Source organism: Neodiprion lecontei, chromosome 5 (assembly GCF_021901455.1).
Source record: "Neodiprion lecontei isolate iyNeoLeco1 chromosome 5, iyNeoLeco1.1, whole genome shotgun sequence".
Taxonomy (NCBI): Eukaryota; Metazoa; Arthropoda; class Insecta; order Hymenoptera; family Diprionidae; genus Neodiprion; species Neodiprion lecontei.
Genome location: NC_060264.1, coordinates 24,545,475 through 24,570,541, shown reverse-complemented (window position 1 = coordinate 24,570,541; position 25,067 = coordinate 24,545,475). Strand labels below are relative to the sequence as shown.

The window sequence follows — 25,067 nt, the reverse complement described above, 5'->3', positions numbered from 1 at the left end:
AACGTTTACTGTATTCGAATAATGGACTCCCAACATCACTTTTGTCAGTGACAAAGTTCTCAAATATAAGGCAATGCTTATTTCGGAGCGCCCATTGACTTGAACTGATTACACGGATTATTGTTTTTTATCGAGTAAACGAAGCTACACAGCAGATCATCCTTCAATATAATCGTCTATAAAAAGTAACGACGAAATAAACAATGTCACAGAACGATAACAACGATAAGCGTGAATTAAAGCTTAAATAATTTAGGTACAAGTAAAGAAGTCATATTGTTATAAAATTTGTTCCCTTCCCTTTTTCTGTCCTTTTTTTTTTCTTTTTTACTTCCTCCCGACTCTTCATCGAAGCGATTCCCAGTGCCACTTTGTCTTGGCTTCCGACTATAAATCAGCTGGCAATCGATCCGCACGGAAAAGCCGGGAAATTGAGGGACGAGAAACGAGAACCTATAGGGGGGAGAGGATGATCGGACGAAACGAACGAGGAGGAAAACGGAGAGAGGAAAAGAGACGGAAGTAGAGAAAGAGATGGAAGGAAAGAGAAATATGAGCACGAAAAGGGAGACGGAGGATAAGAACGTGTCTTATCCCAGGATCAATTAAGTGGCGGGCAAGCGGCATCGGAGGAGAGTCGAAGAGGAGAGTAGAAGGGGTACTTTTGATTCCGTTGCCTGCGCTGACTCTTCCAGCCAGCATTTTCTACCCTGCATACAGGGTGTACCGAATACTAACATCGTACAGCACTATTGGTGCTTGTGGTATTATTCGTCGCGTGAACTTTAAAAATAATACTATCGATGAAGTCGTCAGGAGTCTCTAACCAGGTTTCAAACCTGACAATGAGTTAATTGACAGTGCCGACCGCTCATCGAACTCATTGAAAAGAGATACGAGCTTGCACCGCCAGACGCCGCCACAAATTAGTGCGCGCCTTGCTCTATCATTGGACTGATTACCCAAGGTTTAATGTCAGTTTCACGATAAACCGAAAGTGTTAAACGTTTGAAAAACTGCAAAGTACTTCAAGCAATAAGAAGAAGAAAAAAAAAACTCCATAGGATCGTACGACCCATCTTGAAATTATTGGGATTGGAAACACAATTTTTCGTCATGTTTTGAGAAATATGTAAAATAATAAACCGTGGCGAGATTTGAATATTCACAAAATTCAGTTTTCTCGTTTTCGCTGGAAAGAAAACTGAGGATGTTTTGGAAGTGTTATTATCTCCGGAAAAAGTTTCAACCATACTAAAAATAGTGAAGTTTGGGAATGAAATACTCCTTACATAATTGTTTTAATAAAATTCGTTGAAGTAATACCCAACAATTGTTTTGCATAAAAATGGAGTTGGTAGTTTGCTGAAACTTGCGATCAGTCATGTGACCAATTCCATCGGTGAACAGGCTCGATCTCTGACTCGCTGGTACTTGCGAAGAGCAAATGTTTCCGCGTCCTTGTACATATAATAAAAACCATCCCAAGGGATCCAAGTAATCTCTCCGTAAAAAGTGCATCGCGGCGCGTTGATGCGTGTTTGTGGCTAACTTGTCCAGCACTCCCTTTTCCTGTACGGGGAACCTGAGCGAACTTACTTCACTCGTGCCATCATAAAACGTGAGCTTACGCTGATACCTGCTCGTTGATCAATAGCGCCGCGCCTATCTACGCCCTTGTACCTGCTCACCCGCCTCACCCGCCTCACGCTGCGTCCGCCTTATTCACCCTCTTTCCTAAACCGCCCCAGCTACGTGTCCAAGTGTCTGCCTGACGGCTCCGCTTAACCAACCGCGGAGCTCCCCTACTAAAAGTTCAAAGAAAATTGTCATCGGAATTGTTAAAGGGCTTCTCCAACTTTTATTACCACTCATCTATCCACGGTAACCAGTATATAGCAAACAGTTGGAACAAAGAGAGAGCGCATCAGTCGTTGAAGATGACCAACGACCGTGTGGTTATCCATCAGTTTTCATCGCCATACAGAACAAACACTCCAGCTGCAGCACTACAGTCGGCGCTAATATATCGTGGCGTTGATAATCTTGCGATTGAGGACTTCATTCAAACCCGGCAGAGGTGGGGGTCGAAATCCCGAAAGACCGAAAAGTCGAAGGGCCGAAATTTTCGAGATACGAATCTTAAAACAACCAATTATCTGCCTACCGAAGTTGGGGTTTTCGATAAATCGCCCGGTTGAATGACTGTTTTTCCGAAAGTTCATTCAACCTAATCATATCTTATCCGAAAAAGTATTTTCATAACAGTCGGTATTCCGAATGACAAAATCACAGAATGTGGGGGTACAGAAAAATGAATGTTTCGAAATTAAAAATTGAGAGCGGTTAATACTTTGTGAAACAGCTGTAAAAGCGAAAAAATTAATTTTTGAAAATCAAAGTTCGGAAGGAGCAAAATTACGATCCGCAAAATGCAGAAGGGCCAGAAAGCCGAAAGGCCGCAATACGGTTGTCACAGTTGTGTAGACTTATGTATGCTAGATAGAACTCGATACCGGCCGTCGGATACGTGTGGCGTTTGACTGTTCTGTATTTTCGCAATTCAATATTTTGCCCTTCGTAATCTTGGCCAATGTCAAACAAAATCTCAGTATAAATTTATTCATACATTATTGTCACTGACAATAAGCTTTTCCGTCCCCCGTTCTTAGCCGTTTCTGTATCTGGAGAAACTCAAGGCACGTGGACGTATAAGGCATTGAGTTGGTCACGTGGCAGTGCTGATTCCTTCTCCTCCTCCTCCTCTTCCTCCGCCTCCTCCTAAACATTGATATCCGCACCTCGTGGATCCCCTACATTCGGCAGATAATGCCATTGGCAAGATGAGGGGTCCTCTTGCCTCGAGCAGCATCCAACTATTACGTGAACCGGAATACTTTCCTAATGTCAACTTCTTCTTCGAAAAATAAGGTGGAACCCATATGAATGCAGAAAAGAGGAATAGAGAGACAGAGCGAGAGGGGGAGAGGAAATGTACGTCTGAAGTGGTAGCGAAACTCCACCTTGACTTCGCTTTCTCGCAACGAAGCAGCAGGAGCGCTGAGGATCAAGTTAACGTGGAACTGGGGATGCGAAAAAGGAATGGAAACAGAATTGGGGGCGGGGGTTGGTGGGTGGTATATGCTGGCATGAAGGGGTGGCTGGCTTCGTGATGTAATAAATGTTGGGCGGCGGAAAGCCGGCCGGGCGACGCCGCGTATAATCGAGTGAGAGAGACCAGGAACAGAATGAAAAGTAGCTAACTCCGAGACTGCCGGGTTGAGTGGGAAGCAGAGTTTCGCCCATTTTCCGCCGACCAAGATTCCTGAACCGTCATATCTTTCACCGAATCTCAAGTTTCCTTTTTTCTTGGTATTTATTGTTCCTCTTTTCACGGACAAGTCAGAACAATTGTCCTTACATTCAGACGCTTCAACCCACCGTGAATTAATCGGCGAACAAAGGGAATGGAGATGGAAAATTTTTGCATCTTTTGCAGTGGGGTGGATCAAAAAAGGAAGGGACAACCGGGGATGAGGGGTTGAAGAGCGGCGGATGAAGAGGAGTTTTCACCGCCCGGTAATGCGCTGGCATTGTAGGTGTGTGAGGGAGATAACTATTCTATGAAAATAAACGTCGTATCGTTTATATCCAGAACGCGCGAGGGGACATGCAGTTTGAACAGTGTGTACCCACCGTGTTGAAACGGTAAATCACTTTATTACAACGCAGTCAGGCTGATAAATATTCTGGCTGCATCGTCGTAGCGCGAAAACATCGCCTTGAAGGGATCTTGCAGGCCCTGTAAGTAACATTATATCTCGTCTGAAGAAGATAAATGTTCAAACAAACGTTGGCACCATCACCATCATCAATAAAGAGGTTATACTTCAACTTTTCAGTCTTCTGATGTTGGCAACTGTACTGCACGTCATACCCATTAACGAACGAACAAATCGGTACCTTTGATTCCATTTTATTTTCCAGACAACTTCAATGGCACAAGATACAACTGTGATTTGCTCACTGACATGCACACCAGAAATTTATTGACTTCACTGAACATACATCGAAAGTCGATACAAATAGATGGGGTTTCACATAACAACTCGAATAGTTATTGTAATCACTTTTACGGATGGTTGCCGTATTTTGTAACAGTTATCGAATCCGTTGTGTGTACTTTTTTGTTGGATACGAAGCTTCTTGAACAGTTCCAGAACGTTGGATAAGGAAACTGATCGGGGTTTCAGAAGTCAATCAGAAATCATCCACGTGTTTCGTGTATGGATTCCGTGATACCAGAGATTTCCTCATTCCTGATCTCATCCCCATTTCTTTTCGTTATCTTTAGCGTCTCTTCCTGAATTGGCGGAACCCTCGTGGGTTACCCTGACATTTATTTCGCGGTATTCTTGCACCGCTGACATCCGTTTGACTCAAGCCCCGGAAACTTTCCGCACGATATAAAAATCACCCCATTAAGTGGGCAGGCGAATCGTAGAGGGTGCGAGGTGAGCAGCAGTGATATAATGGCCGCCAGGACGCTACTCACTAATACCGCACTTACCCAGCCACCGGCGCTCCCCATTCCTCCCCATTGCTCCCCATTCCTCAAAAACCCCGCCTGATGCTGAACGATATCCTTTGGCTTCTGCTTGCTTTTCGTACGTGAATGATGCATGATACTAGAAACAAATTCCTAAAATGTATAACACGATTTTCAAGCCATTCAAGACTCGAAGGGTCGGGTTACAGAGTAGATGCACCACTCGTGGATACGGTACCATTTGTGGCCACCTTTTTAAAATCCTGTATCTCTTAACTTGACCCTTAATCTCCCCAATCAGCCAATCACGACCAAGCAATTTTACTATTGGAATACTTCATTGTTTGAAAATATGTTGACGATGTTTATGTAGATCAAAGCAGCTCTTTGCCACTTGTGGACGTAACTTCCGATTACATGTAATAAATGTGGCCAGTTAATGGTACTAAGATGACCAAAACCGGTACATACACCCTACACAATATATATGTTACTACAGGACCAGCTATTATTGCGATTTATTGATTTTACCTGCGCAGCGGTGAATTAATCTCTAATTGAGGGAGTGGGAACGGTAGGTGGGCGGATGGCTGGCTTCAGAGCGACCGAGCGATGAGTATTTGGACATTATGCGCGGATATAATGTACCGTGAAAATTATAAGCTTGAACTCTAACGAGTTTCGGGCTCTAACGGGGCTGGTTGGCAGGTTAACGGTGTTTGAATAGCTGCGTTTGACAAATGGCTGAATTGCTAAACTATCCATTAGGATCGGTGGAAGGGAGCTTCTTGGCCAGCTCCCGCGTTGTGCAGGATGGGAGCCAAAATCCTCCCTCCGGAGTCTCTGGCGGAGGATTTATCACCGAGAAAGGCGATAATCTCGATTCCCGACTTTCTTACGTAGACTTTGCCGGGCTATAAGTAAGTGTGGCGATTTTGTCCCGGGCAAAACCAGTGGGAAGAGTGTGGACCGTTGATCCCCAGCCGGCATTCCATTTCCCAGTAATCAATTGACCCCACCAAAAGTAAAGAGAATCCATTCTGCTATTACTCGTGTCGATCGGATCCGTGCGTACTTTTTGTGATGAAGTAAAAATGGGATGAAAACAAAAGTAGAAATAATGAAACCAGACTTTTTGTGAGTCAAATACAACTCGAGTGGGAGCTAGTTGAAATTCCACACCAATCACAGTTCGCGACGGGAAGAGAATGAGGGATGGGCCAACTGATTGGAGCTTCTGCTAGTAGTTACATTCTTCATCGATTTATGATTGGTTGGCAGCTGACATTTTCTCATTTCAAAGCTATCACACCCGGTTTTTTCAACTGATAAATATTTTCTAACTTCCCGCTCTTCCGTATTTTGAGAAGAAATGGGAAACGGATCGACCAAAGAAATTTTGAGTTAAATTGGCAGGGCCATACATGAAGTATTTTACGAAAACAAAAATCACTTGGTCGATAATTTTTACTTTCGCAAATAATGAGGATACCGGGAAATCCGTATGCCGATTTTTCTCACTTCTTCTCCGAATCGCATGTATCGCAGCGTTTATTCGCGATACAGAGTCGGATAACTGCGCCGTATCTAGAACGTGAGATCTGCGCACATGCAGCGTGTAGACCGTTGTAATTAATATTCGTGCATTTACCGAGCTTCGCGCTTTGACCGTCCGGAGTTCAATCAGTCCTAGCTGTAGTTTCGAATTACGTAGGGACACCGATCACTGTGTCGATAAGCAAACCGACGTTGGACGTCGCTCTATGATGTCTCTAATTAATGATGATTTGCCTGACAAACCACAGCGCAACATTCGCGACGTTCAAACAGTTGACGATGTTGATTGTCAGTGGAATAGATCCGGATAAATTTCACAGATACCGAAACGAGACGGGATTGATCCCTCAATCATTGAGTTCTGTGCAGTCCACGGGCAGACATCAAGGAAAACGAATCGTTCCAGTTCCGGGTAATGTTTCAAGATCGTTAATCCCCCACAAAAGTGCGAAGGATTCGATAATCACCATCATTATTCGATAAAGGCACACACGTATAATGTACCTCACACTTCCGGTTGCGTTCATCGTCGATGCATTACCGCGGCAATAAACCTGAAGGCTGCCGTGTAAGTGGAGCGATAGGGGGTGAAAGTAGCAACGGGGGTGGCGAGTCAGAAGAGGGGATATGTAGCTGAGCAATTGATCGCAGTCAGCGTCGTGTCAGTAGTTTCGTGCCGTTGTCGTCAACGGAATGATGAGAGGGCGGGAGGGATGAAATTGCGGCGTGACTGCAGGAGCTGACTAAGGGGCGGAAGGTCTCCCATTCCCATTGCCCCGACTCTATCATCCCCACTCAAACCCCCTACGACAGAACGCGCATCAAACACAATTTACCGCTCAATAAAATGTAACAAAGAGCGCTACTAACCGTCCGACAAACATCAGCTGTCGAGCGCCCCCTCCCCCCCCCCCTCCCCCCCCCCCCCCCCCCGCCCACCATCCCTCCCGTTTCACGTTCGCGCATACATAGCTAAGCGGCGGGGACGACGCGCTTGCTAATGCAGGAATCTTTTATACCGACCTCTGCATTATCGGCAGAGCGCTTACCAGCCGAGCTTTCGCTTTTCGTTTGTCGCCGCGTTGGTGCCATCGTCTGTTTCCTTCTGCCATGAATGTCAGTGGGCGAGGTAACCGTAGGTAGGTATAGGGGTGTATCAATCGGATATGGCGCCTAGGACGAGCATCGAAGTTGCGCCTATTCGTAAATTATCTAAATACAAGATGAACAGATACACCAAATAAAGCGGTCATAAATCTCACAAAACGTTTTTATTTTTCATCAAATATTAAAATTTCGAAATGAAAAAAAAATTGTTTCTATCTGTATGAAAGTATACTAAAACTTGCGATAGCAAAAAATTTCACTGAAGAATTGTCTCATCAATTTCGGAGTGAAAATATTAAAGAAGGAATGTAAATTCGAAAAATTGGTGATTTCGAAAAATTAACGACGGAGCCAGGAATCGAACCTGGCGTCTAGAGATGCTTGACCGGAGCCTCACATCACCAGACCATCTAGCCGCCCTGACTCTGTTGTCGTTAATTTCTCTCATCACCAGTGAGTTCGAATTTGTTTTCCTGTGCCCGGTTTATGTGTGAATAAGAAGTTTCTTCTCTTCAAGCACTGTGTATATGGAGGAAAATATTAAACTTGGAGACAAAACGAATTCGTTGTCATTTATTTTGTCCGATAGATAATCTGTACCTACGTTATATTCGAGTTCCGTATTATTTAACTGAATATCGTTGTGAAACGGAAACAGAATTGTATTGTTATTTTTATTTAATTACTTTTTTTTTTTTTTTGAACAATACATTTATTTACTTATTCATTTACGGTTTTCTCGGCAATTGAAAACCAACCGATTCATCGTAAGATTTTACATAAAACAAAAGAAAGAGTTCAAATCAGTTTTCGAAAATGTTTATTTATTGATTCATGTATACACAATTAAACTGACTGTGCAGAACGAGTATGAAAAATATATGGATACATGTATGTCTTGTTTTAATCAGAACAACGTGGGTATGAATAAAAGCGTATGAATGGGGATTATAAAATCTTCGTGATACGGACCGTGTATATATTATAGTTGTATTAAGAATAGTGGTCGACAATTACAATTATACCATTATTCAATAAATGAAACAAAAAATACAAGAGCATTGGGATTTCTTAAAATATTAATCGCTTCACGTAGATGAAATGGAATACATGAATGGTTTTGAAAAACTCTTGTTATACGCTGTTCTGTAGTCAATTTCTCGAAGCAATTCTTTTTCTTCGTCACTAAATTGATGTTTTAAAATTACATTAAATTCATTTACAAAAATATATACGTAATTATATCAGTATTCGTCTATGCCCGAAGGTGTGTAGATTATTAATAATTAGAACGATAACCATATGACTCGGACTGATGTCGTTGCAGTTTTGAAAAACTCAGAATAATTGACGATAACTGTACACCTATAATAAATTTGTACTGTTTCGAATTGAGAATAAGACTGGTCGAGATAAAAGTCAGCATTCGATGTTCACAATAAATGACATTTTTTTTTTTGGTTGTGTTCTGTAAACACATGATTATACTATTTCGGCAAGCATTTCCCAGCGGGCTCTATCTGCGGAACAGTAAAAAACTATCACCAGTACTAGGAGAACAACGGTCAGAGTAAACACAATTACTACGGTAATTATTACTATGGTACGACGGCGGGTGCAGCGTGGCCTAGCCGGTGGCATAATGCGATGTTCTTCATCTTGGTGCTCCATTGGTACAGTTACAGGATCTGCAACAATATTATGAAAATCAAATTAAGATCAACGAAAATGCATGCAATTACTGTAATAACGTGATTCTCGTAGACGGTAAGGGTTTCAAGTTTCGCCGATTTTGGTACCTTGGCACGCGTGATAACATCTCAAAATTGCAACAAAACCGAAATTCCAGTACCCGATCGTTCATCTATGTACAACTTCTCTCTCCAAGAAAAAAAAAAAAAAAAAAACACTTCTGAATACGATTATGATTGAACCGATTTCTAAAATACTTTCATTCAAAAACTTATTCAAAACTCAGTCTACTGATTTTTCACTTTTCGTCTCATGATCTTATTCTCAATATCTATCACTGTAAAATACCAAAATAGGCAGATATCGTACCGGGTTTAAACCTGGAAACGAGCCACCTCGGCGCCTAGAGATAGGCAACCGGAGTTACAATTTGCTATCTCATTGTCTGTCAGGAACGAAATTGTAACGCCCGGCTGCCTATTTGCAGGCTCCAAAGTAGCTTGTTTTCACGCTTATAGTACACTTTTCGCAAGTTTCTGATCTCGAAGTGTCCACGACGGAGATTTTCTAAATTGTGAGAGCGGAGAGACCAAACCATTAATTACTTTCTGTAATTAATTGGATTTGAATTACAAGTTACAATTTCAATTTCCTCAGTTCTAAATCCCTGCGATAATAATAATAGTCGTTGAGAGCTAGATAGAATAAAACAAACCTAAGCCACCACCCTTCCCCTTCGCCGTAATAATTACTTCAAATAGTTATCGCGCAGTCAGACTTGACGATGATCTGCAAGTTGTTCCTTTCGAGTGTGGAACAAGAATGAAAATTCGAAATTTCCGAGTTACCTCACTTTGTATCGTATGTATTTCATCTCCTTATTTGTCGTCTTTTTCTGCTTATAACATTCACATTACCGACCACAGGGAAAAAAATTTCATAAATTCATAAAAGTTAATAGACAATTGTATAAGCTACAAAAATGCTTTCTAAAATATTTTTGTCAGTCTCACGGTTGCGGAGATATGTAGATCGAAAAACGAATTACACCCTTAATTTCAAGATGGTGGCCGAATGACAATAACCTCGGTCCCAAAAATTCGGTTTTACACTCACAGCTGACTTCCCTACGATTTCAGAGTAAAAAAAAAAAAAAAATAAAAATAAAAAAATTGCCGCCTAACCAAAATGTGCATTAGCCCCTTTTTGAGCACGTATTGACTGGAGTAGAGACGGAAACGCGCGGAAGCCAAGCGAACCAAAATACAATTCATCGTCTCGTCAACAATATATTTCACTCACGCACACACACACTCGCTATTTGCACGGACAACGGTTCGACGAAGCAGGTATACGATTGCCTGGCGAGAGGGTAAGTCGAACCCCTCATCCCACGCACCATCGATTCAGTGGCACTCAAACGATTTATGTCATTTTCAGGGGTATTTCAATTTCAATCGCGTCTCACGGTTCGCAAATTGATTTTTGGAAAAAAAAAAAGTTCAACAATTTTTTGCGCGGTATTTTTTTCTCTACAACTTTTGTTTGAAAACTTTTTTCATGCATTCATCCCGTCTCGATTTATTGCGATTTCTGGACTCAATTAATTGTTCTAACCCTTTACCGGTGGAGATGCAACTTTTTAACACACATATTCCTGTTCGCGAGGTCAAAATCTATAAGACTGCACATCTCGCTTCGCCTCTACGTAAACTTGCTCATTTTCGACTTTTCGCCTGGACTAGGGCCAGAGTTCAACAGCAAAACGTGTTAAACTTTTTGGGAATAGAAAAATGCAGTTCACTTTTATCCTCGTAATTTTATAAAAGTATCGTGGATTTAAGGTGTTACTCAAAATTTTCAGTTTCGGACTTCACCCTTATTCGAATGAACATTGGAACGTTTGGTGTGCTCATTCTGCATTCTAGATTTAGTCTCGTTTACCGCTATAACAACCGCCCTCTTGTTTATCGAGAGATTACAGTTACAAAATGAATATATGCATATAATGCTACGTTTTAATTGCGAGGCAGTTTCGCATACTTCGAAAAAAATATACTGAAAATATTCTAAATTAATAAATTTCAATCAACGAATCACATTTGTTCATCGAACTCCGGCACAGAGTGTGTAAAATTATTCAAAATTTTGAAGAGAACTAAGAACAACCCGCGATATTCACTCAACTTAAAAATTATTGCTGTCTACTTCATTGCTCTAGGTCGATCACTATACTCACGCTCAACAGGATCGTGAAGAGGTAAATTGTGGGACATACCGGAACTTAAACGTCGACGTGAACCGAACGTCGGTTGGTGGCACAGTGAGATCGAGGCATCGGTGTAGCGTTGCAACCGCTGCATTTAGGGGTGGGGGGTGGAAAAATGGGAAAGACGAAAGAGTCGACGGGAAGAAATTCCGAAAGTCAAACCACCGACCATTAAAAACGTAGAAAAATCATAAACACGAAAAGATGACTTGTGGAAAAATAAAAATTGAGGATACAATAGTGTGTAAATAAATTTATACCGACATTTTTCTTTTTTTTTGAGTATGAACAAGATTACGAAAGGCAAAATATTGAATTGACAAAATATGGAACAGTCAAAAAGTCGACTTTTCAAATTTCAGACTCGTGCCTTAGTCGAAAATGTTCGAATCCGCATTTATCAATAACGACTGACCAAAGACTCGAAATGTCGAAATCTGGAAACGCGCGCAAGACGGAATGGCCAAAATGCTGGAAGTTGAATGACGTCAGTATTCTCTGCGACGCCACACGTATCCGATGGCCGGTGTTTTTAGTTCCATTCAGCATAAGTCTACGTAACTGTGACAACCGTATTGGGGCCCTTACCCTTTACCATCCTTACCCTTCTGCATTTTGCGGATCGTAATTTTGCTCCTTCTGAACTTTAATTGTTGAAAACTAATTTTTTCGGTTTTGCGGCTGTTCGAAGTACTAGCCGCTCTCAATTTTTGATTTCGCTAAAAACGTTGTATTCTAGTAGCAAATGGATTGCAAGGTATCCAACACTGTATGGTGAAAGGCATTTGTTAACCAAGTTTTTCAACTCGATAACTGTTTGACCGATTCGTTTGAAATTTGGACAACATAATTCAGTCAGCCAGACGTTTGATAAATTTTTTTTTTTCACTTTCTTAACTCGAATTACTCGAGTGCAAAAATATGATAAATTATTGTTTTTTTTTTTCATACAGTCCTCGTTTAAAATAATTTTTGAAAATCAAAAACGTGCACACCCCAAGTTCTACTTTCATATCTTAACTTCAAAATCACGTTTTCGATTTCTTTAGTTCAGATCAGCCGTTTAGCCGAATGGTCATATTCAGCCAGCTGCCATGGGCGCCGTTGTGAATATTTTCTGATAACAAAAATTTACATATACGGTACTTGAGTATTTGTATTTTGTAAGGTAAAAAAAAGTGATCGTCTAAATGCAATAGAATGACAAAAAAAAAAAAAGAACTAGACGTTTTTTTCAGCCTCTAATGTAACCACTCCCCTTAAATGGATGAAACGCCAAATTTCTTTGATTAAAGTCGCATACAAAGATCTAATTAATTATTAAACAGTCTAACGCGACAAGCGATTTAAAGATACCGAGTCCGCGTACTAATCGAATCGTGAGGTAAACAGCGGTCAAGGGGGGGGGAGGAGAGGGGAGGGGTGAGCACCTGTACCTTCTACCAAACCACGTGTCGTCCTCAGTAAAATCGTAACACCCGAAGTAGAAGTATCGACGCGTCGCTGTCAAGTGTCGTTCGGGATAAGTGAGAGTGTGTAAGTGCCTGAGAGCAACAAGTGAAACATCGATCATTTCGATTACAGCTGAAATCAAAGGTAACAAACGTCGTATTGATATCTGTATTCTTTGAAGTTAGCGAAGGTAGATTAGACCCCCATAAACATAACGTAAAAAGCTACGACAAATTTAGAATTTGTCCTAAACGAGTTTGGCCGCAAAAAATTCTTAAACAATGGAAAAATCACCTTTCGTGGATAAACTATTTTCCTATGGGTTATACATGTGAACTGTAAATACAAAAGTTAGTCGTCACATCATTCTATAATGTAAAAGACAAGCCTTTGCTCGATCAATAATCGTTATTTGTTCAGCTGCAAAATGGAAATAACCATGAAAATTGAGGTCTTACATTTGTTGTTGTAAATGGATGATTAATTAACTTACTGCTTTGAAACTCATGGTACAAGTGATATATGCTGTCTATCTACAATGGAAAGAGAGAGAGGGGAAGGTGTTTATTTAGGAATGTCTACTTCCAATCTTTCTCTCTCTCTCTCTCTTTCTCTCTCCCCCCCTCTTTCCACTGTACCACAGAATTCACCAAAATAATAGTTTTTGCAACAATTATTTACAGTAATATTCCCAAGGCACATGACTAAAGTATAAAGTAAAAATGAATCATCATGAAAATCTAAAATTCAATGGCATATTCAAATTACCGAGAAAGAACAGCACAAGTTGCGAAGACAAATTTAAAAAAAAAAATTTCTTTATACGGATAAAGTGCTCCTGGAGGTCTGGAATAATGCACGGCGATTCCTTGAGGTGTTGCGTGAATTTTGATATTTTTTTTTGTTGTTTCTTAATGTCAATTGAGACAACAATAAACAAAACAAAACTAAAACACTGTTATCTCCGGTTCTATTCGAGATATAACTTGTGATTGAAAGAAAGAAAATCATTAATTACAATTTCAATTTTTAATTAGAAGAATAAAAAATGCTAATTACAATTGTAATTTGCAATTATAAAAATTTCAATTACAAGGTGCGAATGTAATTAGTATCGATTTTTATTCTAATTACAAACGGCGGATGTAATTAGCATCGCTTGTTCTTCTGATTACAAATTTCGAATGTAAATAGCATCGATTTTTCTTTTAAATACAAATTACAAGTGGAATTAGAATCGATTATTCTCCTAATTACATATCCCAAATGTAATTAGAGAACAATATTTTTCTTAGCTACAAATTGCAAATGTAATTAGAATTTATTTTTCTTCTAATTACAAATTATAAATGTAATCGGTAAGTTTTTCTTCCATAATCACAAATTACTAATGCAATCATTACCAATTTTTCTCATATAAGGTTAAATCTCACGATCAGGCTGAGAACTGTTTTCCGTTTTCATAAGAATTTTTTCTTTGTGGAACACAAAACTCTTATCATCGCAAAATTTGAACTGTTTATTAAAGAATATCTAACAAAAACAACAGGAATAACAATTCAGGATTACAACACGTTGTGTTTGGTTCATCATCGCATTTCAGAAACAAAAAAAAAAAATCCTCAAAAACCATTATGAGTACAATATCTATTATCAGCTGAAAATTATTTGTTTTATTTTCCATCAAAAATTGCGTCTATCGGTATGAAATTATATAAGAAATTGCAATAGGAAAAAATGCAACCAGAGAACTGTTTTCTTGGTGTTGAAGTTTAAATGGTAAACTTGGGGGAAAAACTAATTCGTTATCATTTATCCAATCAGATGGATAATATATAATCAATATCTTATAATCGAGCTCCGTCTTATTGAACCGAGTATAATAGTTGTAATTAAAGGAAGCAGAATTGTTGAATTCTTTTTTTTTTTTTTTTGTACTTATATACTGTTGTACTTGTATTCATCTACGGTTTTCTCATGCAGTTGCAAACCTACCAGTTCGTTGTAAGCTTTTGAATGAAGGAAAAAAAAAACAGTTGAAGTAGGTTTTCCGAAATGCATATTTATTGATTCATGTATCAACAATTGAACTGATCTTGCACAATAGGTACAAAAAATTTACACAAATACACTGATCGCGCGGTTTTCTATTTATGGAAACGTGTAAAGTCATCCCAGTTTGGTTTTGATCACAGCAACGTGGGTATCAACAAAAGCGTATCAATGGAAATGATGAAATTGTCGATTACAATCAAGTAAAGTGCTTGATTTTTAGTTTTGTTTCATCGAAACGAAATCGAAACAGAACGAAGGAAGAGTTTGCTTTCGATCATACATTGGCTTACTATTTAAAATGACACGAGGGGAAGATTTCGTTAGAAAATCAGATCGTACAAAACGTTTATATTACAATTGCGTTGAAAATATTGTTCGACGATTGCAATTATACCGTTATCAAGTAAATGGAGCCAAAAATGTAAAGCATTACGATTTGACACATAACTCGCTTCACATGTTATCATGAATTCTTCACTGGCTTATAATCAACTTTTCAAAGCTATTCGATACTTTTACCTGTCAATAAATTGATATCTTAATACTATGAAAAACTGAGTTAGAAAAAATATATATTATATTTATAAAAGTATTCATATATGCGTGAAAATGTGTACATTAGTAACAATAAAACATTAAGCATACGACTTGACCTAACTTCGTTACTGTCTTAAGGAATCTGACAATAATCGACGTTGACTGTGCACATTATAATAGATTTTCACCGTTGTTGTATTCAGTGAGGCCTTAGATTCGAATTTACAATAGCTTACATCTATGTTTCGTATTCTGTGGATAGGTGATTATACAAATATAAAACTGTAGTAAAATTAATGTGAATAATGCAATCCATTCGTGTAACATGTACAAAACTTTATGTGCGTACCACACATTCCAAATGTAGAATGGTTGGGATAAAGAAAAATCAATGGTACTTGTTAAGATTCTCATCCGAGGCTACGATCGCGGCCGCAACAAACAACGGCGCTATAAATACGATTCCAATAATGACCAAGTACAACACCGTCAGAATTATTATGGCTATTATTACTATGGTCCGACGTTGGGTGCACCAGGATCTGCTCGGTGGCATAATGCGCCGTCCTTGGCCATACTGCTCCATCTGTACGGATACCGGTTCTGCAACAACGTTCGGAAAATCAAATTAGGATCAACGAAAATAACTGCTATTAGTGTAATCGTCATTCGCATATTTATAAAAACACATTCGTGCGTCGAAAGTAGGAAAAATTCGTGGGGAAATTGTTCACAGTGATTTTCGTGGATGGTAAGGGTTTGATATTTCAAAGATTTTCGTATCTTGGTACGCGTAATGACGTAACAAAATTGCAGGAAAATCGGAATTCCGACACCTGATCTTTCGTTTACGCACAACTTTTCAACCGAAGGTAATAAAAACTTCTGAAAATACGATGAAAATTAAATCGATTTTCAAAATATCGTCCTTAATAACTTGAGAAAAATTCGGTCTATTGATTCGTCATTTCTCGAATCATGATTGTATTCTTAAAATCTGCTACTGGAGAATACTAGAATAGTTGCTTCTCTTTCTTTGCATCGAATTTTCCGAATTTATCCAAAATTCTACAAGCTGCTGACTTTACCGACTTTAAGGCGAGAAGTTATCGCGCAATGCATCGTGAAGATCTCAGTGTATCAGGTATACAAAAACCATTTATCTCAGAGCTTCTGACTATGTCATAGCCACGTATAACTGGTTTCACCGTCGACATCACGAGTCTGGAATAATTGGGCTGTATTAAAAAGATATGGTTTCCGAACTTGAGTTGCCGAGCCTTTGATCGTTACCAAGTTTCTACATTCTGCATATTGTGCGAGAAATTTCTCAGAACTCCAACCATTTCAGCTGTACAAGTGTAGCTCAACGAACGGTATAGTTGAACACCGTTAAGGTCAACAGGATAAAAATATTCGGGAACCACTGGTCAAAAACCATGCGGCAGCGTTAAATCACGAACATGCAACCAGAAAATATTTTCTACTTGTACAAAATCTTTTGATTACGAATATACGCAAGGTGACAAATTTTTTTTACAGGAAAAAAAATTACCCGTCAGACCAAATAATTTGTTGCAAATAAATTTTCTTTATTTATTTAAAACGATTAAAACAAAAGTTGTTGGATTCCACGAATTTTTTTCCCTCAGCATCTCAGATTTGAAACTCAAGCTACTGAGAAAGTATTATATACGCTGCGTAGAAGTTTCTGCGTATAAGGCGATCAAGTTTTATATCTTCTAGTCGCTTTTGTCTAAATGTACAGGAAGCGTTGTTGATTACTTGTAAAAATTGTTTCCTTTCTCATATCTCAAACTTGCTCTTATATTCACCGATAATGACTGCGGCAACTCGTGTGGTTGGATGTAACAGTTCCGACGGTATCATTAACGTTGCTGCCTGTTCACTGCCACTTTTACCAATTCTGAGAAGAGGCAGTAGAAAATAAAGAGAACAAAGAAGAAGATAGGAGAATGGCGTGACGCCATCGGCGGGTTTAAATATACCGAGCGAGGTCAGCTGATATCGAGTTGTGTCGTGAACTCCTGAATACAAACTCAGGACCCAGCCCAAATTAGCTGTAATGTATTGACCAAGGCGCGTCCATTTCTTTTTTCCACCAAAGCGCATTGGAAATCGTGCTTACGTTGTGATATACGATATTTGTATTAGTCCACGATTCACGTCGCTGGAATTACAGTCTGACATAACACAAAAACTACGCGCTCGCAGGATACTGATTCGATTTCGTGGATGGGCACCAGGGGACTCCTAATTACAGGCATTTCACGATCGGCTAAAAGTCCACTCGGAGCAGCCGCGTGCTAAAAAATGAACAGCGAAGTCCTTCGGACTTGGTCTCGCGGTGGTCGTCCACGAAAACGCACGGTACGCTGCTTGGGTTTATCCTTTCAAGGCATGCAACCAGTGTCAGTGTTTACAGGAACGTAACTGGGCATTTCGGGGCCCCGGGGCAAGGGCGCAAATTGGGCTCCTTGGGTGAATAATGAAATATAGTCTTCTGAAGAACGGATTTGAAAATACTGTACGAAAACAAAGGAGCGAAACATCACGACTGCGCGTCAGAATGAAATATTACTTCATTGAGCGTTGACCTGGTTTCCCCAATCTAGTTACGCCCCTGGTTATGAGACTGCGAACACTTTTTTGAAAATTTATTGTACGCATCATACGTTACGGGAACTTAAGTTTTTTTTATAACTGAATTGATACGCTGCCAGAATATCGTACGTGTTCGTCAAATTCTAATGATTCTACGGAAATTTGCTTCAGTCGAGTTATTTACCAATTTCAAAGAAAAATTGAGCTACTCTGCCAAAAAATAAGATTTTGTTTTTACGAATTAGTAGGCTATTCGTCGGGTGCTTTTAGAATGCTTAGAGATATTTATCTATTTATGTGATTTACGAATATCATGCGAATGAAATACATCATATTTACGTACGTAGTAAGTTATTTAATGCTAACTTTCTCAAGTGTTAGTTGTTGAAACAGTGCTCAAAAATAACTATCAGCAGAGCAAACCGTGATTTGAAGTTTAAAAAAAAGAAATGTGTGAAATTTCAAAATACGATCATGAGTATTACCGAATCCACTGATCTTCAATATTCAAATTTTATCACATACTTGTACAAAAGTGAACTACATAAAAAGTTGAAAGATTTTTCTTCCCACGTTTCCTGCGAGCAAAATATACAAGCCCCCCTACGCCAGTATTTTTAGACGTAAACCTCGACTTTATGAAAACATTTGTAAAGGGACGTATCTAGTATAGCTACGTTGAACTAATTTCTTTTATTACACCTTCGTTATTATTTTCAAGCACTATAGTTTATATTCACACGCCATATTAACCCCCCTCCCTTCTGCCACGTAACTTTGTCCTGCGTCCGTGCCTATGAGAAGGAAATTGTCACGCCCGAGTTCGTTCTGTCGTTCAACGACTGCTTTTTGTAGCATAATTTTCCTTCTAATAAATAATTAACAACTCCCTCGACTGCTCCTAATTCCAGTTGATAATTTCAGCCGGTACGTGATATCGCGTCACTGTCAATGTTTAAAAAGGCCCCCGTAGTTCGTTTACAAGAAACTTAAATGTAAGATACACACGATTCGCGTACGGCAGTAGCGTCACAAATAGTTCCGAAGTTTCCACTCGCTTGCGATCCTAACCGTTCAGCGTTGTACCAAAATTATAAACGGAAATTTTTTCGGCAACTTTTACACTCTTCTTCATTCTTAGCTCGAACTAGTTTCTTTTTCCTTTGAAAATGATTCACGTATTCGCGAAAGGTCACAAGTACAAATAGTATCCACTGATTGGCGTGATTACTAATTTTAGAACACAGACCATCGCCGGCACCACAAAAAATCGAACCTCACGTAGCCACTGGGTTATATCGCCGCTGTAAATAACCCAACGAAACGCACCCAAAAAACCAACAACAAGCCGCGATATTCGCGTCTCTCGTGAAGTTATCGCTTCCGCCTTATTGATCTCGGCTCATCACTACTCTCTCTCTCTCTATTGGCACACTCACCCTGATTGAGAGCGCTGTACGTAGGCACATCGTGAGACATGTTGAAGCTTAGACGTGAACTGAGCGTGGATCAGCGGTACAATGGGATCGAAACCTCCGCGCACATTCGCCGCCGCGGCGCCGAGACGGAGATCGGAGGGAAATGTTGGTATCTCTCATCGTGAATGTGTGCTGAGACAGACTCTTCCAGACTACGCGGTCACCGCTTGCGCCGACACCTGCGCAACTGTGCCCGTCCCGATAATATTATATTACGTTCAAAAAATACCACCACCTGATATCGCGATCTTTGAATTCGATTATTTTCGTTTCCTAATCGTTGGGGCAGGTCGCGGGTATTCCAGATTTTCCAGAATTTCGAGCATATTATGCGGTAGCTTCGTTCGCCATCTTTGATTTATGTTTTGAATCGGGAAGTATCGTAGACAATCGATCGTATCAATCGTAGACAAAAAATTTAACTTCCTACAAGTTTAGAACTTATTGCCATTTTTAGTAAAACGTTCAAAGTGGGCGAGTTATTTGACGAAAAGATATATTCTTCCATAAATTCGAGATGGCGGTACAAATTATTGGAAGAAAAATGGTAGCGTTGAAAAATAGCTGTTTTAAATTTACATTCCAACTGGACTATTTGTTGGCTCGCTTGAAAACTGTCCGTGTGCGGTGGCGTAGGCGGTGCCCGCGTTACTTGAAAAGGTTTGTATCGTAGACACTCACCAGCGCCGGCTGGGGGGAAGACGTCATCAGGAACTGTAGCCACGGACCACACTCTCATATAGAAGAATTTCATTACAAATATGTTTGAATATTTTCGAAAAAAAATTCTCGAAAAGAATATTTCCACAGCGGCGCATGTATCAAATTTTGTTCTAAAGTGAATAGAGTTCATTTTCGCTGAGAAAAATCAATTTTGTGATCATGGCATTTGCAATGTTTTAGAATTGGCTCCCAAACGACGGTCATTTTTATTTCATTTTTAGTCAAACAAAACTTGCAATATTTTTCAAACTGTTCGAAAACGGAGTTTTCTAGAAAAATTGATTTTTGTTTCATTTTTCGCTGAAAACGATAACTTACTCGTTTGTCAAAAAATGAGGCAAAAATTGTATTTGACAAATTTGCGAAAAGAAAACACAACTTTTTTCATATTACAATTTTTTCACCACATGCGCAGTTTTCGAGTTATGAAAGATAAAATATTAATTGTCTACTTCTATACGCAGATGGAAAAAAATCTTGAAAAAATTAGAAAATACATATTTGGTGCGGTACAAGTATTCCTATACTACTTGAGCTAATATCAACCTGATAATTGTCAATCTTTCGTTTTACAAGCTTGAATTAGAATATTTCTAAAAACAATTTTGCGCAAATAGAAAGAAACTCCTAGCAAGCAATCTTCAACGCATATCTCAATTTGATCTCGATATTAAATCGAAAAAAAAATAAATAAAGAATAAAAATATACTTATTTTGATAAAAAATGACTATTGACAGGACTCAAAAATTATTGAACTTTTTCTCTAGCCCTAAGAGGCCCCCTTTTTAATTAAACCTCTGGTACGACGAACTCTTAATTCGTACGCATTACAAGTGGGCGTGCCATACGTGTTCTTCTACGACTTTCAACGCCATGTATTTGGATTTTTCGGTCTTGCTGATGCGTGAGTCGTGGGTACCCGAATACACACTAACACGAGCATGTTTCTTTGCCTGCGAACGCTGAGCAACTTACAGCGTTGCCTAGCGCCACAGCGAAATGGGCCGAATTGTATAAGGTGCTGAATTTCCGTCGACTGCGGGGTTGCCATCTCACCATATGGCTACCAGACATATTGTATATTATCAGTACACCATTCGTCATGGATCGTCGACGGCGTAAAACGCACGCGTGTAAAATCAAGAATTACTCTACCGGTTATTTACCGACGGAGCACCGCAAGCAGCGTAAGCAGTCTGCGTCCTCGATCGAAAATTCTGATTATATGCTTCTCGACGGCGCATTGCCGTCTCGATCCGAAGCCAAATTACGCGAAAAAGATAGTTTTATTGGCCGCACACTAATCCGAAAAATTTGATACAGTGCTTTCCTTATTACACACATATATATCTACTTCCGCGGCCTTTGCGATTTCTCCGCAGAGAAGTTGTAACGAGGATGGATATCGTCATAGGAGGAAAAAGAAACGAAAGAGGAAATGTCAAGCGCGTACTACTGTATCGAGACTCGGGATTATGTGATTTACCGGGTTGAGAAGAAGGAAAGTGGAATCATAGAAATATTTCCGAGAACGTCACATTGTTGATTACGTAAATTAGAATATGAATTCTGGGATATTTCTTGTTTGTTGTGTTTCTTTAACAGACGCAGCGAATACTGTGCAACAACGTTATAACTATACTGTTATATTTTGAATGTTCAGCTTGAATCGAAACTATCTTGTCTGCTACTGTTCGTAAATATAGCTTTCGTACGAGTTATTTTCGTTCAGAGCGTTTCGAACTTTGACTCGCAAGATTTTATTCCAACACGTTCTTCGAGTTACCTTTCTTAACTGTATCCCGAAACGTTTATTTTTTTTCTTCTTCGTGGTTGTAAGGTTAGATTTTTTTTTCATTCGGGGTTAATTCTCGCAATCAGGTGTAGGATCAATTTTTTTTTCTACAACATTTTATTCACATACAACGAAACTCTTCTGATCGCAAAATTTGAATTGTCTATTTAAGAATATTAACAATTCTCGACTAAACGTTGTGTTTTCTTTATCATCGTATTTTTCAGGCAGAAAAAAACCACTCAAAACCATTGTGATAACAGAATGTATCATTGGCCGCAAATTGTTTGATACATTTTTCATTAAGAATTGTATCTGTCTGTATAAAATTATACCAATAACTGGGATGTCAAAAAATGCTATCGGAGCATTGTTTTGTGAGTGTTTGAGTTAACATAGTAAACTTGGGGGAAAAAACAAAATACTGTATAGATTTATGCTGCCGGATGGATATGATCCATACCTTAGAATGGAGTTTCGTCTTATTGGACTTAATATCGTCGTGATAACGGAAGCAGAATTGTTGAATTCTTCTCTCTTTGACACGTATACTTTTATACTTATTCATCGGCGGGTTTTCTAGACAGATGCGAACCTATCAGTTCGTTATAGGCTTTTAAATAAAAAAAAAAAGTTGGTCAGTTTTCCAAAATGTATATTTGTTGATTCGTCTATTCACAATTGGAACGGATTGGGCACGATAAGTACAAAAAATGTACACGAATGCACTGATTGTGAGGTTTTTTATTTATGGATACATGTAAAATCATCTAGTTTTGTTTTTAACATAACAACGTGGGTACCAATAAAACCTTATTAATAAAGATGATGAAACTATCGATCATAGTTGAGTAGAATGCTTTGTTTATTTTTTTTTTTTCTTTTATAAAAACGAACTTGAAACGGAATGAAAGAAGAGTTTGCTTTTGATTATATATTTGTTCACTAGAATAAGATGAGCGGGAGATTTCGTTAGAAAATCATATTATACAAAACGTGTATATTAGAATTGCATAGAAAATATTGGTCGGCGATTACAATTATGGTATACCATCATAAAATTAATGGAACGATACGAGGTTCAACATTGGCCTTTACAATAACTTACATTTATTTGTTATGCTCTGTGAACAGATTTTTATACAAATACGAAAGGTGAGTAAAATTGTCATGAATAATGCAGTCCATTAATATCACATGTACAAACGCTTGCGTGCGTAGTAGCACACATTGCACACATATAATGGAAGAGAGGATGCCTTGGTCAATTTCGACGTTGTCGTAAATATGTCGCATTATCCGAGTCCACGTAGCTCATATGCGGAAAAGGATTGTCAGCCCTTTTCTATATGCAATTCTAAACAAAATCACTCCGATACATTTTCATTTGACGCGAAAATAAAGAAACGGCGTGAATTTTACGAATTTACAATTACGATTTCATAGAAACCATATATTTTTTCAATTCGTCAATTGGAAATGTGTTGCGAGAGTTATTGTTCAGGATTGCATGCATCATAGGGCTCCTGAACTTTTCGGATTCGATTCGATACGAGATTTCGGGACTGGTCGTGTGCATTGCGTTTCTCACTAGAATCAAAATTACAGTAAGGACCTTCATAAATACTCCGGCAATTATTAGTATGGGTCGATGTCGGGTGCACCAGGATCTGCTCGGTGGCGTAATGCGCCGTTCTTCGTCATACTGCTCCATCTGTACAAATACCGGTTCTGAAAAAATGTTCAGAAAATCAAATTAGGATTAACGAAAATAACTCCAATTACTGCAAGCATCGTTCACATTTTTGTAAAAGCACGTTCATATGTCGAAAATAGGAAATATTCGAGGGGAAATTATTCATAGTGATTTTCGTGGAGGGTAAAAGTTTGAAATTTCAAAGATTTTCGTATCTCGTTACGCGTGATTACGTAACAAAATTGCAGTAAAATCGGAGTTCCGACACCTGATCGTTCACTTATGCACAACTTCTCAACCTGAGAAAACAACGTTTCAACATACGATGAAAATTAAACCGATTTCCAAAATACCGTCCTTGGTAACTTACGAAAAATTCGGTATATTGATCTATCATTTCTCGAATCATGATTATATTCTTACTATCTACTACTGCAAAACATATTGGATTTTCCGAATTTATTCAAAATACTGCAAGCCGCTAACGTTACCAACTTTAATCCGACGAGGAAAATGCGTTTGACTCGAGCGCGACTTGGGCAAGAAATTATTGCGCAAGATGTGAAGGTCTCACTGTTTCAGGCATACAAAAACCAGTATCTTAGAGCTTATCTTTAACTTATATATCCATAGACACGTATAAATGGTGACATCGTTCCAGGTCACTTGCAGGCTTTCCTTGCTTGCGCAATTCCGAAACTTTGGTAGGCTATTCGCGTGTTGAGCTCACTTATGTTAGAACGTAGTTACGGTTCGTAACTCTGAAATTGAAAAAAAAAGAGAGAAGGGCGAAGAGTAGGTAGTGAAAAGAAAAGCTTTTACCGCGCAAAATCTACTTGTAATTACGGAGATCTTCAATTTTGTGCTTGAATTTCAAAATGCCCCATCCTTACTTACTATGAGAGGTCGGTTTATATTTTCTCGCAAACTTACGAATGAAAATGAACAATTCACGTCCCAGAAATTTCTTTCTTAGGCCGAGTCATTTTCGAGAAAAAAAAATGTTAATTCTTCGAAATTTTCGCTTAATTAAAAAATTAACGCTATTTTATTTCAATCTAATACTACCTGTCGACAATCTAACGCTATATGATCTGACGTTGAACTTCTGAATTGGCCGCAAAAATTGTCCTACAGTAGTTTTGAGTTTCTCAAAGATAAATCTAACAGTTGTAGCAAAAAGTATTTATTGAATTTATTGAATTCTCAGACGATTTTTATGACGTTATCGGTACGCGATAAAATCCGGCAGAAATATTATATGACAACCTTGAATTGATAATCTGTACGTAATGCCTTTCGTACGAGAAAAACCAGTTCCGGTAAAGCGTACCAAAGACACTTGTCGCACCCAGGACGCGGTTGATCTGACGTGACCCGCGGCCCCAGAGTCTGAACATTGAGTCTTGACTTCAGAATCTCGACAAAGTTATATCGATCATTCGAGATCTTTAGCAGAGTCGAACCTTCCACGAGAGATCGAGATCCGTCACGCATGCTTGAAAAAACTTTTATGTCCTCACAGATTTTT

General features: G+C 39.0%; 2 protein-coding genes across 3 annotated transcripts in view; one reads left to right on the top strand and one right to left on the bottom strand.

Moving 5' to 3' along the window:
- LOC107222945 overlaps positions 1–25,067 on the top strand; it is a 214,449-nt gene that overhangs the window by 184,724 nt on the left and 4,658 nt on the right. The gene's annotated exons all lie outside the window — the stretch shown is intronic.
- Positions 14,669–19,438, bottom strand: LOC124294806. Of its 2 annotated transcripts, none has more exons than XM_046742032.1 (2): positions 19,283–19,438; positions 14,669–15,821 (listed from the first exon to the last, which is right to left on the bottom strand). In XM_046742032.1, exons 1-2 carry the CDS (start codon positions 19,320–19,322, stop codon positions 15,607–15,609), a joined length of 255 nt encoding a protein of 84 aa, XP_046597988.1. In that variant the 5' UTR covers positions 19,323–19,438; the 3' UTR covers positions 14,669–15,606. The 2 variants fall into 2 exon arrangements, with proteins under 2 accessions (XP_046597988.1, XP_046597987.1); XM_046742031.1 differs by lacking the exon at positions 19,283–19,438 and adding an exon at positions 17,054–17,366.